At 57.4% G+C, this 12,212-nt stretch overlaps 4 protein-coding genes across 4 annotated transcripts; 2 read left to right on the top strand and 2 right to left on the bottom strand.

The window, feature by feature from the left end:
• Positions 1-1,913: 1,913 nt before the first annotated feature.
• On the top strand, positions 1,914-4,507 carry WHR41_08014 (uncharacterized protein; the record flags this gene model as incomplete). Its single annotated transcript, XM_069376618.1, has 2 exons — positions 1,914-2,953; positions 3,012-4,507. 2 exons carry the CDS (start codon positions 1,914-1,916, stop codon positions 4,303-4,305), a joined length of 2,334 nt encoding a protein of 777 aa, XP_069226501.1. The 3' UTR covers positions 4,306-4,507.
• A 392-nt stretch (positions 4,508-4,899) lies between these two features.
• Positions 4,900-8,486, bottom strand: WHR41_08013 (uncharacterized protein). The gene is made up of 2 exons (XM_069376617.1): positions 5,162-8,486; positions 4,900-5,094 (listed from the first exon to the last, which is right to left on the bottom strand). The coding sequence occupies exons 1-2, from the start codon at positions 8,255-8,257 to the stop codon at positions 5,005-5,007; spliced, it is 3,186 nt and encodes a 1,061-aa protein (XP_069226498.1). The 5' UTR covers positions 8,258-8,486; the 3' UTR covers positions 4,900-5,004.
• Positions 8,487-8,714: 228 nt separating this feature from the next.
• On the bottom strand, positions 8,715-11,085 carry WHR41_08012 (uncharacterized protein). The gene is made up of 2 exons (XM_069376616.1): positions 10,911-11,085; positions 8,715-10,717 (listed from the first exon to the last, which is right to left on the bottom strand). The coding sequence occupies exons 1-2, from the start codon at positions 10,917-10,919 to the stop codon at positions 8,825-8,827; spliced, it is 1,902 nt and encodes a 633-aa protein (XP_069226499.1). The 5' UTR covers positions 10,920-11,085; the 3' UTR covers positions 8,715-8,824.
• A 163-nt stretch (positions 11,086-11,248) lies between these two features.
• WHR41_08011 (uncharacterized protein) lies at positions 11,249-12,199 on the top strand. Its single transcript, XM_069376615.1, has 3 exons — positions 11,249-11,604; positions 11,770-11,882; positions 11,943-12,199. The coding sequence occupies exons 1-3, from the start codon at positions 11,413-11,415 to the stop codon at positions 11,950-11,952; spliced, it is 315 nt and encodes a 104-aa protein (XP_069226496.1). The 5' UTR covers positions 11,249-11,412; the 3' UTR covers positions 11,953-12,199.
• Positions 12,200-12,212: the final 13 nt, after the last annotated feature.

The raw sequence follows: 12,212 nt of genomic DNA, 5'->3' as shown, positions 1-12,212 counted from the left end.
GTATGGCGGGGCGTCGTACACGAGGCCTTGCGTCTGCAAGCGACTTCAGCCTGGACTTCAATTGGACGCAACGTTGCGCCAAGTGTAAGCTGCAGCAGCCTCGATCTGGTCCTGCAAGGTTTGAGACAGATCTGTTTTCGGACACCTCGGGGAACTTTAACAATCGTCCCGACAAGTTGGCGATCGACACGTGCTTCTCGGAGCTTGCTTGTCAGAGGCCGTCAAACTGGCGATTGGTGAGTGCATGACGCTTTAGTCACTCTGAGTCGTGATCGAGGAATATTAGTAAGTGAAACCATATTCAAAGTACCAGTCGGAATGAGTACGTAAAGGTTCGCCTGTCTTCCCATTCTCTTTGAACGGTGACGCCAGCGAAGGGGGGCTCAATAATCCCCGTTAATCGATGTTGCAGCGCAGGTTCTGACAAGGCAGTCAGTACACTCTATGTGCCGATCTTGATGACACCAAAGGATTTGATGTCTTGACTGCGTGCTTGACTGCTCTCAGCTATAGACATCTGACAAGGTTGCACAGCTCAGCTTGACGCCGTCCACAGGGTGTGTCTAGAGTCAATGTCCGCTGAGGATTCGCAGCCGGCTGCCTAATCGTTATTAGTCTTCCTCACTTTACGAAGAGAAGACTGTCATGAAGACCTTCGGGATTTTGCATGCAAGAACCACTGCGTTTTCATCTGCTCTAGCGGGATAATCTTGTTTGACAACATCGCTTCTGTGCAGAGAAGGGCACAATGCACCAATTGCTCCAACGTTCAATTGATGTGTTCATAGATTAAGTCACAAATCCATATCAGTTTTGAGCAAGATGACAATCTGAACCTTCACAATTATGTTGATCATCGTAATGATTGACGGGAAAGAGTATTGTGGTCACCCTTGCCCTAACCCTAACCCTAGAGTCACTATTACTATCGTCTGGGCTGACGAATAGCAGCAACGTATAATAAGAACGCCGGTTCACGCGACAAGGTTTCGCTCGTTCAGGTACATTGTGTGCGTCAAAGGCTATTTTGAGCCTTATCGCGAGGGACTGCATCGGCGAATGTCGCAAGGCTGAGAATTGCTTTTCGATGCATACGAGCGACGGGTGGACCCGAAAAAGAGCCCTGAGGTAGGCGGATATATCTTCTTGCCATACTCTATGTACATCGGAGCAACGAAGACTGTGTGCATGAGGCCCGGCGGCATGAGCGTTTTGCATGACGTGTTGAGAGGTGAGCTGCAGCGGTGGTGATCCCGAGAGGATGATTATTCAGGATGTTTCCTCATGCATTGGATCTGGTTGGCAATATACATGCTGACTCCCCTCGCAATTTCACGAGCACTCCACCGATAAGGATCTAGAATGCGCAAGGCATCAATCACGGAGGGTGGCACGAAAAGGGAATAAGGCACAAGGGCAGTCGTGGTGGGCGGGCAGATTAGCGCAACGGCTTGGGCGCGGGCGGTAGATGTCGTCCGAGAGCCTGACGAACCCCATGAGCCCCAGACCCTGGCGCGCCTGGTGGCTGAGGGGGGCGCGGGACGCGGCGACGATCGCTGCAGCCGTGCAGACAACAACCGGCGCGGCCACGCTTTCACGTGCGAGAGCTCACCGATCATTCACTTACCTACCACGCCGCTGCCTCGCGACGCTGCCTGCCGCGACCGACCTGCACGCGTCTCAAACTCCCCGCGACCCTCCAGGAGACGTGACTCGCGCCCGAGTGTGGCAGACGGGGCAGGCGCAATCTCCGCCGGCGCATTGCATCCTTGTCGCACCATCGGCATCCTGGTCGCACCTCGCGCGGCCTGTGCGGCGACTGCTACCGCCGCCGCTGCTGCTGCTGCTGCTGCTGCCGCGAGGCCCAGGGACATCGCTCCAGGTTAGGCGCTGCTGCACCGCGCGGCACCACCATGGCCTCAGGAATCTCCGGCGCCGGCAGGCTGCAGGACGGCATTGACTACTCCATCCCGCACCGCCCTCCGCCCGCGCCTCCCTCCAACGCCTCCGCCAGCCCCAGTCGCTCGCCCGACCTCGCCCACCACTACCTGCCGCACCACCAGCGCCAGAAGAGCTCGGGCAGCGGCAGCATCTTGAAGGGCCGGCCGAGAAAGAACAGCCTGGGCGGCCTGCTGCGCGGCAACTCCTCGCGCCAACTGCACTCGCCCCCGCCGCACGCGACTGCCTACGCCGACCCGCTCACCGCGCCGCCGCTTCCTCCTCCGCCCACCCTCGCCCAGCCGCCGGCCTTCCTCCACACCGACCCGAACAAGCACTTCCACTACGGCGAGGCCGCCACCGTCACGAGCACCGCATACCCGACCCCTCCCAGCGACCACCCGCCGCGACAGTCCGCCGACGACGAGCCCGGCCGCTCCAGCACCAGCATCTTCCGCTCACGCTCCAAGTCGCGAGAACGCAAGCCCAGCATGCTGCGCAGAGGCTCCAAGGCGAAGCAGCAGCAGCAACAGCAGCAGGCTGAGCTCGAGCGCCAGCAGCGCGAGGCCCAGATGCTGCCCAAGCAGCCGCCTCGCCTGCCCAGTCACAACCCTCTTCCTGGCATGCCCAGCTTCGGCGGCGAAGATGCACGCCCTGACAGCATCGCCATGTTCAATCAGAACTCGCACGCAGCTCGTCTTGCGCCTCAATCTGGCCACGTACAGGCTCATGCTCCAGTGCAGACGACTGCCAATTTCTCCAGGCCGGGCAATGTAGCCATGGCCGCCGCTCACAGGGACAACTCCAGCTCTCCATCGTATGTGCTTCGCGGTGCGTCGGCCTCCGCCAGCCCGCCGCCGGCCAATGTTGCCACAGCCAATGGAGACGAGCCGCACGAGAGGACCGGGAGCATGACCAATCGTGGCCGGTACAGTTACGCACCCACTAGTGCTCAGACGGGTCATGTTAACAGTCCGAGAAGAATGCGCAGGCGGAAGGATCCTACACCGTTCAAGTGAGTATAGCACGTCAGTTTTCTCCACCTCTAGGGCTCTGACTGACCTGTCGAACAGTGTGCTTGTAGTCGGCACGAAGAACAGCGGCAAAAGCTCCTTCATCTCACTCTTGAACCACTCCCTCGCCACGTCCTCCTCCAAGCACGAAACCGAGTCTCCAGCCCCGCAAACCAAAGGAAACTTTACATCTTCATACCTCGAGACCGAGATGGATGGCGAGCGCGTCGGCCTCACGCTCTGGGACTCGGCTGGCTTGGAAAAGAACATAGTCGACTTGCAACTCCGAGAGATGACCGGCTTCATCGAATCCAAGTTCGAAGAGACATTTGCAGAGGAACAGAAGGTGATGCGTAGCCCGGGTTTTAGAGACACCCACATACACTGCGTCTTCCTTGTTTTGGACCCTCTCAAGCTCGATGCCAACATCGCCGCTCTCTCGCAATTCCAACATGGTGCTCTGGTTGCTCAGAAAAACGGTCTTGACGATGATGTCGAGGTGCAAGTTCTCCGTGCGCTCTGGGAGAAAACCGTCGTGGTTCCAGTAATCGCCAAGGCAGACACACTGACAGTCAGCCATCTGACCCACTTGAAGCGCGCTGTCTGGCAGAGTATCATTAACAACTCCCTAAACCCATTGGATGCTCTCGAACTCGAAGACGACGACGATGACGACCAATACGACGATCCTAACGTCCTCCGCGAGGAAGACGAAGCAGAACTCGACCTCGACCTCCCCACGCAAAACTTCGACGAAAAACAACCCCAAACCCCAATCGACAACCTTCTCCCAAGCTCTTCCTCCGAATCCTCTCCTGTCTCGCAAACCGCAAAATCCAAACGCCTCTCCAAGCGCGCCTCCCATGCCCGCCAGCCCTCCCTATCCACCTCTCCCGCCCAGGACGAAGAACCCTACCTCCCGATGTCCGTCATCTCCCCGGACCCCTACACCCTCCCCACCTCCGGCCCCGCCACCGAACAGCAGCTCTCCCGCATCTTCCCCTGGGGCTCCGCCTCCCCTCTCAACCCAGCCCACTGCGACTTCCCGCGTCTCCGCGACTCAGTCTTTAGCGAATGGCGCACCGACCTCCGCGAGCTGAGCCGCTCCCGCTGGTACGAGCAGTGGCGCACTTCTCGGCTCAGGAACGTCCCCGGCACAAAAATGCGCGTCAAGGGCGGCGTCACGCCTGTGGCCAGTGTGCCCAAGGAGGGCAGAGGCGAGGTCAGGAATTTCTCCGGCCCGGGCGTGAGCAGGAGCGTTTCGAACGCGCAGGGGAGTGTGGCAAATGGAAATGGGAACGGGAGTGCGGCTCTGGTGGGGACGGCGGTTGGTGGTGTCGCGACTGCTTTTTGAGGAAGTGGAGGTAGTTGGGTGAAGTTGGGTAATGTGATGCATTGGTTTTGGAAAAAAGACGAATCAAGGCGGAGAGTGTTAATGTCGTCCGAGCGAGATGCTGCATCCCTCACCTCCGGCATGCATCCCTTGCTTTGCTTTGGCTCCACGTGGTTCGTGCGGGGAAGGGACAAGAGTGTCTTTCTGACTTCGTTTTTTTGTTTAGTTTCTGATTCAGATATACCCCCTTTTTCTTTTTGGGTTCGTTTTGTATTAGCTGAGAGGAGTGAAGAATTGAAGGAATTGTTCCGAGTTGCTCTTACTTTTCTTGGTTCATTGCGGCTGTGATGGAGTCCAGCCTCGTCTATGAATGGATTATATCCGCTGCTGTTGCAAGAGGGATTGACTCAAGAATATCTTTTGCTTGAGACGGATAGTCTACACGTAACCGAAAGAGAGACCAACGGCCGCCGGAAGAAGCACACTCAAGCCTTTCAGGCTGTCGCAGCCATGGCGAGTAAATCACCTATCACGAGTCAGCTCCTTCGAAGCCGGCGATGTATAAATGGCAAAGAGACTCTCGCGTGGGCAATTGTAGTACACAAGCACATAAGATGACAGGTAAGACTGCAATGAGGTATTTGCTATACAACTGGTATCTATTTAAACCGGCCTCCACAATCATCACGTGACATCCTGCGTGACAAGGGATACTCTTGCTTAGTCCTCCTCCTGGTACGAAATCTTCCTCATCTCGCCCAGACGATGGCGGGCGGAAGACAGCGCGTTCTCGAGTTGCAGAATCTCGACCTGTGAGGAAGTACGTCAGTAACCTAGATTTTGTGACTGCCCGACGGCTGAAAGGACAAAAACGCACCTGCTGCTCCATCTGCCGGACCTTGAAGTCGTGGCCCGACAGCTTGGAGTAATCCATGTCTTCGCCGTCGTCCCTGTTCCGGCTCTCGATGATGGCCTGCACCTGCTTGACCAAGCCCCTGCAGGCGCCGGTGACGGCCTTGCTGGCGTCCTCCAGCTTCTCCTGCGTCTTGGACATGAAGCTGGCCTTGACTCTGCTGGCGGCGACGAGCTGGGCGGTCGAGGCGGCGACGTCGTTGGAGGCGACGATGAGCTGCTCCGGCGAGTTGCGGCCAGAGATGACGCCGTCGGCTGTCTCGATGAGCATGTTGGTCGAGCGCGCGACGGCCTTGGCCGCGGAGATGAGGCCTTCCGTCCACCTGTTGTTCTTCTTGTAGAATTGCGTCTTGCTCATGCTGGTGCCGCGGCCTTGCTGCACGATTTCTTGCTGTGATGACGCGGCGGCCTTGATCAGGCGAGCGATGGCATTGGTGACCGCGATGGCAGCTTCCAGGATCGAGTCGTGGATCTTGAGCTCGTAGGTGCTGTATTGGTCGCGAGGCTTGTTCATCAGCTTGGTGAGGCGCTCGGTCGCATCGTCGATGGCTTTGGCGGCGTTGGTCATTTCGCGGTCGACAAGCTCGCCGAGGTCACCGCTCTGGTTGGTGACCTTGGTCTTGGGTGCGAATGCATCGGCGACCTTAGAGAGGTTGTTGAGAGCGACCTGCACGTCGTTGTTCTTGTTGATGACGACGTCAGTCTTCTGGAGGTCCTCGAGCCCGTCCAGGCGGTAAGACATGATGCCACGGAAGAAGTCGACTGAGGAAGACGCACTTCGGCGTGCGGCGTTGACGAGTTGATCAGCCTTCTTGTCGTCAGAAGCAAATCGAGTCAGACCCTTGGTGTTCGACAAGACATCCGCGATAGCGTTGGAGAAGGTGTGCACAGTCCTGATCACTTCCGCATGGGTGGAATTGGGGCCGTCAGCGATGAAGTTGTTGAAGGCAGTGCTGAACTCCATGGCACTCGACTGCGCCTTCTCGATCTGCGAAAGAACGTAGGGGCCGCTCGCGCTTTGGTTGCCAGCTTGCATGCTGCTGTCGAGCTCGTAGAGAGCGTCGTCTACACGTTGCACGCCAGATTGCAGAACGGAGTCAATGATGTCGTTGATCTTGCGAATGTTGTCCAGCAGCATCACGTCGATCTGCTCGTCCATGGCTTTGTCATTATCTCCGCCACCTTGGCGGAGCTCGTTCAGCTCCAGCAAAGTCTGATCCATGCCCTGCTTGTAGATCTCCAGCTCCTCCTCTTTGTCGCGTAGCTGGCGCTCAAGGTCGGATGATCCCTCACCGAGCTTGAAGTGCACATCGTCGAGAGCCCTGGTCTTGTTGCGCAACGCCTCCTCCAAGTCTGCGATCTCACGGTTGTGCCTGGACAGCATAGCACTGAGTTCTGAACCCTTCCCTCTCTCAGCGTTGTCTGCACGGTCAATTGCCATGCGCAATTCGCGCTTGAGCTTCTCCACTTCGTCTTTGTGACCACCGGTGCTACGGTCCTTGTCGTGCATTGCGCGATCGCGCTCGCGGATCATGTCCGCCAATTCCAAGTTCTTCGTCTTGAGCTCACGCTCGAGCTTCTCTCGCCTGTCAATCGCCTCTTGCGCGCTCGCTGCCTTGAGCTGTACGCCCTTGAATTTCTGCAGAAGCTCCAGGTGTTCGTGGCGAAGCTGACTGTATAGCTTGGCCAGCGCCTCGTACTTTGTCCGCCAAGTGTTAACCTGCTCTTGAAGGGAACGGATCTGGTCGTCTTTGCTGCTGGTCTGCTGTTGGAAGTTGGCGTTCAGCTGTCCGAGCTCCTGCTCCAGCGCCTTCATCCTGCGGTCATACTGCTCGAGCATGAGCTGATCGCGCTCGTACTGGGCTCTCGCGTTCAGGTTCTCCTGCTCCAGCTCTGCCATACGACCCTGTGTCTGCTCAGCGTATTGCTGCCTCTGCAGCTGCTCGAGCTGGAGTCTCTGCTGCTCCGCCTGCAGACGTTGCTGCTCCTCGAAATCCCGCTGTGCTTGCAACGCCTGCTGTTGCTGAAGCCTTTGCGCTTCTTCCCACTGCGCCTGCAAACGTGCCTGCTCGGCTGCGAATTCATCCTGCGCCCTCTGTTGTTCGTTCTTCCAAAATTCGTTGATCGGTTCAGGGTCAGTGGACTGCGTAGGCGGCGGTGTGTCCCTGGGCTTCGTTGCGGCCTCGTTCTTGGGTCGTGCGGGTAGAGCGGGTGCTGACTCGTCCTCGCTGAGCAAGCTAGGCGGGTCTTGAGGGAGCTTCGGCACTGTGATCAAGGAAGTGAGGTAGCGCAAGTTCGAGCATTCGTAGTAGAAGCGAACGAGTCGGTAGTGCTGTGCATCGTAGCGGCCCCTTAGAGGAGACAGGGCCTCGTCGTCTCCCAGAGTCGTGTGCATAGCACGCAGCATGCTAGTAATGAACTTGTAGATTCCATAGCTCTCCTGCACGAGGGGCACCAGCGCCGAGATCCTGCACTCGTTGTTCGCGCCAGTCCGGAAGTGTGAGAAGATGAGCTTTTGGAAGCTGTCGATCTGGTCTTGGAGGTTCGCGAGGTCACTGATGGTCTCGTAACCCTCGTTGGGGTCGTTGATGCTCTTCAAGGAGATGTACTCCTCGTATTCGAAGGTGCCGTTGAACTCCGGATGGTTGCGGTGGAAGTTGAGCTTCGAGACCAGGTAGAAGATGTACTCCTGGATCATCGGTGCGTATCCCTTCATGCCATCACCCAAGCCTCCGGCAGATCCGCGCATCAGACTCTCGAGCCAGCTAACGTTGGCCTGGGCCTCTTTGAGCGCGACCGGGTGTCCCTCCTGCAAGACCTTGTGTACGGTGATGAGAGCCTTGAAGGTCTGCACCTCGTCGGCCTGGATTGGCTGAACCTTCATGCCATTCCAGAAGGACTGGCTGGATTTATGATCCCAGGTGTAGACGATGCAGGCGCGAACATGTTTGCGCTTCGGTGCGGTCTCGTCGATGGAGGTGGCTTTGCGGATGTTGGTCGACAGCTCCGTCTCGGACTTGCTGAGGTCGACATTGCGCGTAGCATTATATGCGAGCGCCATGTTGGGCAATCAAAGTGTTGACGGTGTCGTTGTCGAGAGTTGTGGACGGAGGGAGTCGTGCGATTAGGGCGGGAAGCGGTGCCCAATGGCCGAACGGCGGAGTCTGACCACCTCAGTCACTGGAGACGCGCTGCGCTGGCAGTTGTAAAGGTGGTCGAGCCGTGCGCCACCGGTATACAGAAAGCGAAAGAGCAGTATATGTCAAGTGGGCGAGAAATATAGCAAGATCGCAACCCGCGGGAGCTGCACTCAAAGCTGTCGCCTCGGAGCTTCGCGTCTTCAGTGGCTGTGACGAACTGGGGGGCGACTTGCGGGCCTGAGGCGTTTCCGTCCACTCTCCTCCACACGTCACTGCGCCGCTTTCTGGAGCCGGACCTGGTCCGTTCGCCCTCTGTCCACTGAAGCATGCGTTGGTGCTTTGACGACCTACCGGTAATGAAGGCGATGCAATTGCGGATGATGTTGCAAGAGTTCCTCATGTGATTATCTCAATCTTTGCAATATACAGCTGTTTCATGGTATTGTACAGATAACATCTCTCGTTGACCCTAGGCCTTTTGATAACGGCTACCCTTCCAAAGATCTCTCCAGACTACCTAGCAAATCCTCGTCGCCTTCTTTTGGCTTTTCCTCCGCTCCCGTCTGCTTTTTCTCGGTTTCTTCACTTGCCGCTTCAGTTTCTTCTGCTTGCTTCTCGTTGTCTTGCAATCCAGATTGCGCCACATCTTCTGAGACGGCGGCCTCTGCGACCGCAGGTTGCTCTACGCTCTCTGACTCTTGTTCGGCATCAATAGAAGCTGGCTGTTCAACTTTTGGCTCAGGTGTCGTCTCTTCTGCCTGAGGCGCAACTGCCTCGACGGCAGGCCTCTCTGCAGGCTCCGGTGCTGTCGGCTCATGTTGCGCCAGCCCTTCCGGTGCAGGTTTCTCCGACAAGGGGACTTCTTGAGTAGCATCATGTGAGAGAGGCTCATCCACTGGCGACTCCTTCTTCACAGACTCCTCAGGCTCGTCCTCCTTCGAAGCAGACTCAGACTCGGGCGCGGGTCCGCTCTCTGTGATGCCTTCCATGGACTCCGGTTCAGGAACGGGAAGAGGACCCTCGGCTGGTTGAGAAGGCTCTTTCGCAATGGCTTCCTCAGGTACAGACTTCTCCAATAGCTCGTCCTCGACCTCCGGTTGTGGCGGTTGGGCTTCCGATGGACGATCTTCCATCTCGATGTCAGTGTCGGCATGTGGCACGGTCGCGGGTGCGCTGTCGTGTGTAGTCTGACTCGGCTGTGTAAGGTCCATCGGTGCAGGCGGAGCCTCGACTGGCTCAGTTGAAACGGGAACAGCTTCGGGTGCGACAGTTTTCGGCTCAGCTGACGCCTTCTTCGCAGGAGTAGTGGCAACTTCAGCATCGTCATCGGGGATTTCGCCGTCCTCCCTGTCGTCATCCTCATCACCCTCGTCCCCTTCGTCGTCATCGTCACCTTCATCGTCACCTTCCCCAACTTCTCCACCATTTTCATGCGCCAGCCTCGCAGCTTCCTCCATCGAGACATCCCTACCAGCGTCTTCGCCTTTGGCAACGTGCTTGACAGTCTGCCCGGGCTGAGGCACAATCTTGGTCGCATTTGGCACAATGGTGGTATAAGTGCTGCCGTCCGGGTTCGTGAATGTGACGCGCTTCTTGCCTCTACCAGGCCCACCTTTCTTCTTCGGGGGAGGCCTATTCCGCCGTGAAGCAGCAGCTGGGTTAGCAGGGACGAGACTAATGAGACCCTCATCGTCGGCAGTTCCGAGCCCCTCGACCGTCGTCCCTGGCTCCAAGCGCACGGCCTGCATCTGCGAATCTGCCGGAAGCTCGTTCTCGAGCACCTGACCTTCAAGAGCTAATACCTCGTAGATTACGCTCTCGCCGGTGGCAGGGTCGAGGACTCTCTGCACGCGGGTCTTGCGCTTGGCGATCTGCGGCATGCCGCCGCTGGAGATCTCAGTGCCGCCTCCGTGATAAAAGTTGGACAGGCCTTTTCGTCGCTTCGCCAGGAATTCCCAGTGCAGATGCTCCGGCACAAGGGCGGCCTCAGGCACCTGTCGCCACTTCCTCGCGACGAAGCCCTTCTCCTCCGTCTGCGTGGGCTTTGCGAGAATGTCGTCAGGAAGCGCTTCCTCATCGCGTGCGTTGAAGTCGTCCGCATCCGGTTCGGCGTCCGGCGCCGTCTTGCGCTTGGTGCCATACCTTCCGCTCCGAGCGATGCGCAGAAGCTGCTGAGTGTGAGGGAGTAGCAATTGGAAGTTCTCGGGCATTGCAGGGTCGGCCCACTTGTCGTGCGCCTTCTCGATTTCCGCTTCGGTGGGCGGAGGCGCAAGAGAAATGCGGCTGGGCGCGCTGGACCATTGCTTCACAGGTAGGCCTTCAAAGATATCGTTGTCTGCTTGAGTGCGTCCCGATCGGCCTGAACGACCTGGGGGTCGGTACTGGAGAATCGCGTGTTAGAAAGATCGCCGATTCTGTGGTGGACTCGATGGCGTCGCGCTTGATGGACCGAGGTTGAGATGACAATGCACTTGCGAATGCGCAGCGCGTTTACATCAGATAAATTGCTGTACGAGACTTGGATGCCGCAGTCCAATGATTTCATGCGCAAAGAAGGGCTAAAGAATGACATACCGCGGCCATGTTCCCGGAATGGAGGCGCTCGCAAGATGCGCCGAGGCGGTTTGCGAGCTGTGTCGAACGGTATCTCCGCGGTCTACCGCTGGGATGGTAAGCAGATTCGTCCTGCGATAAATTGTGGTCTGGCTCAAGAGCAATGGATGCCGTAGTCAAGCAGATGCGGTTCCCCGATGACGGTTCTGCCAGAGCAACGCGTGCGCCTCGCGCGACGTGAGGTCGGGCTGCGCTGACCGGGGGCCTTGCGCCGTGGACGCATCGGCCCGTGCGACCCTACGCCAGCCGCCCCAGATCCGACCTTCAGATTTGTCGCTTCTGCCGTGGTGACATCAAGCCAACGCCGCATCCCATCTTCCACCTCCAAACGCCCACCGCACACTTTTGACGGGAATCCGGACCGGCCTTGGGTTAATATCTGGATCGTCTAAGTTTCTGGACCTCATCTCAAATAACACCGACACTACCCAGAGCTCCCGCCAGGGCAACCACACAGCCCGCCATGTCCGCCTTCGAAGCCCGCTCCCTCTTTCGCTCCCTCCTGCGCCAGAGCAACCAGTTCGCCGCCTATAACTTCCGCGAGTACGCCAAGAGGAGGACACGGGACGCTTTCAGGGAACACATCGGCGAGAGCGATGGGCGCAAAGTGCAGGAGCTGATGCAGAAGGGTCTGAAGGAGCTGCAAGGCATGAAGGTGGGTTGACGATCTATTTTTTGTGGGAACCTTGAACGACCGTCTGGAGGAGGCACAACGATTGAGCCGAATCTGACGACTTGGCCCTGTCCATCTGCCTTCTTTCCCGACGACCTCCGGCAGGATGAGTTATCGAGCTCAATGCTGACGTTTCTTTGCGCGCAGAGACAGACAGTGGTGTCACAATTCTTCCAGCTTGACCGGTTAGTCGTTGAAGGCGGCAAGACCGGAAAGCAGACAGGAAACCGCGGCGGTATTGTGAGGCAGACCGAGCACGGGTATGAACTATCTTTCCCAACATATCTGATTTCGCAGACTTGGAGCTAACGGGGCCGCAGCTGGGACTAATTGAATAGAGAGGCACACTGTACGATAATGTTTTCAAGGCATTCTGGTGGACGATGCATACCCGAGGGCACGAGAGTTACGAGAGTTGTTGCACTGTAAAGTAGGGTTAGGATATGCAGTGGAGATATCCGCTTCCATGACAATGGCGGTGTGAAGTGCGTAAATCTCAGCGCGCATTTCTCGCGCAATATTACAAGCCTTGAAAAGGGCAATGTACACAATACCAAAACCTCGCTTCTCATCACCACTCAGTATCCTCA

This window comes from Cladosporium halotolerans (assembly GCF_011745625.1).
Source record: "Cladosporium halotolerans strain TM138-S3 chromosome Unknown Sca36, whole genome shotgun sequence".
NCBI classification, from domain to species: Eukaryota; Fungi; Ascomycota; class Dothideomycetes; order Cladosporiales; family Cladosporiaceae; genus Cladosporium; species Cladosporium halotolerans.
The sequence above is the reverse complement of the archived record's forward strand: the minus strand, read 5'-3'. Positions and strand labels throughout refer to the sequence as shown.

What these genes read in the sequence shown, in the direction of transcription:
- WHR41_08013 (XM_069376617.1), bottom strand. Translation starts at nt 8,257, where the DNA reads ATGGCGCTCGCATATAATGCTACGCGCAATGTCGACCTCAGCAAGTCC. An exon ending in TCCGGCAGATGGAGCAGCAG is followed by an intron (nt 5,095 to 5,161) that starts GTGCGTTTTTGT and finishes ACTTCCTCACAG; the next exon opens with GTCGAGATTCTGCAACTCGA.
- WHR41_08011 (XM_069376615.1), top strand. Translation starts at nt 11,413, where the DNA reads ATGTCCGCCTTCGAAGCCCGCTCCCTCTTTCGCTCCCTCCTGCGCCAG. An exon ending in AGGAGCTGCAAGGCATGAAG is followed by an intron (nt 11,605 to 11,769) that starts GTGGGTTGACGA and finishes CTTTGCGCGCAG; the next exon opens with AGACAGACAGTGGTGTCACA.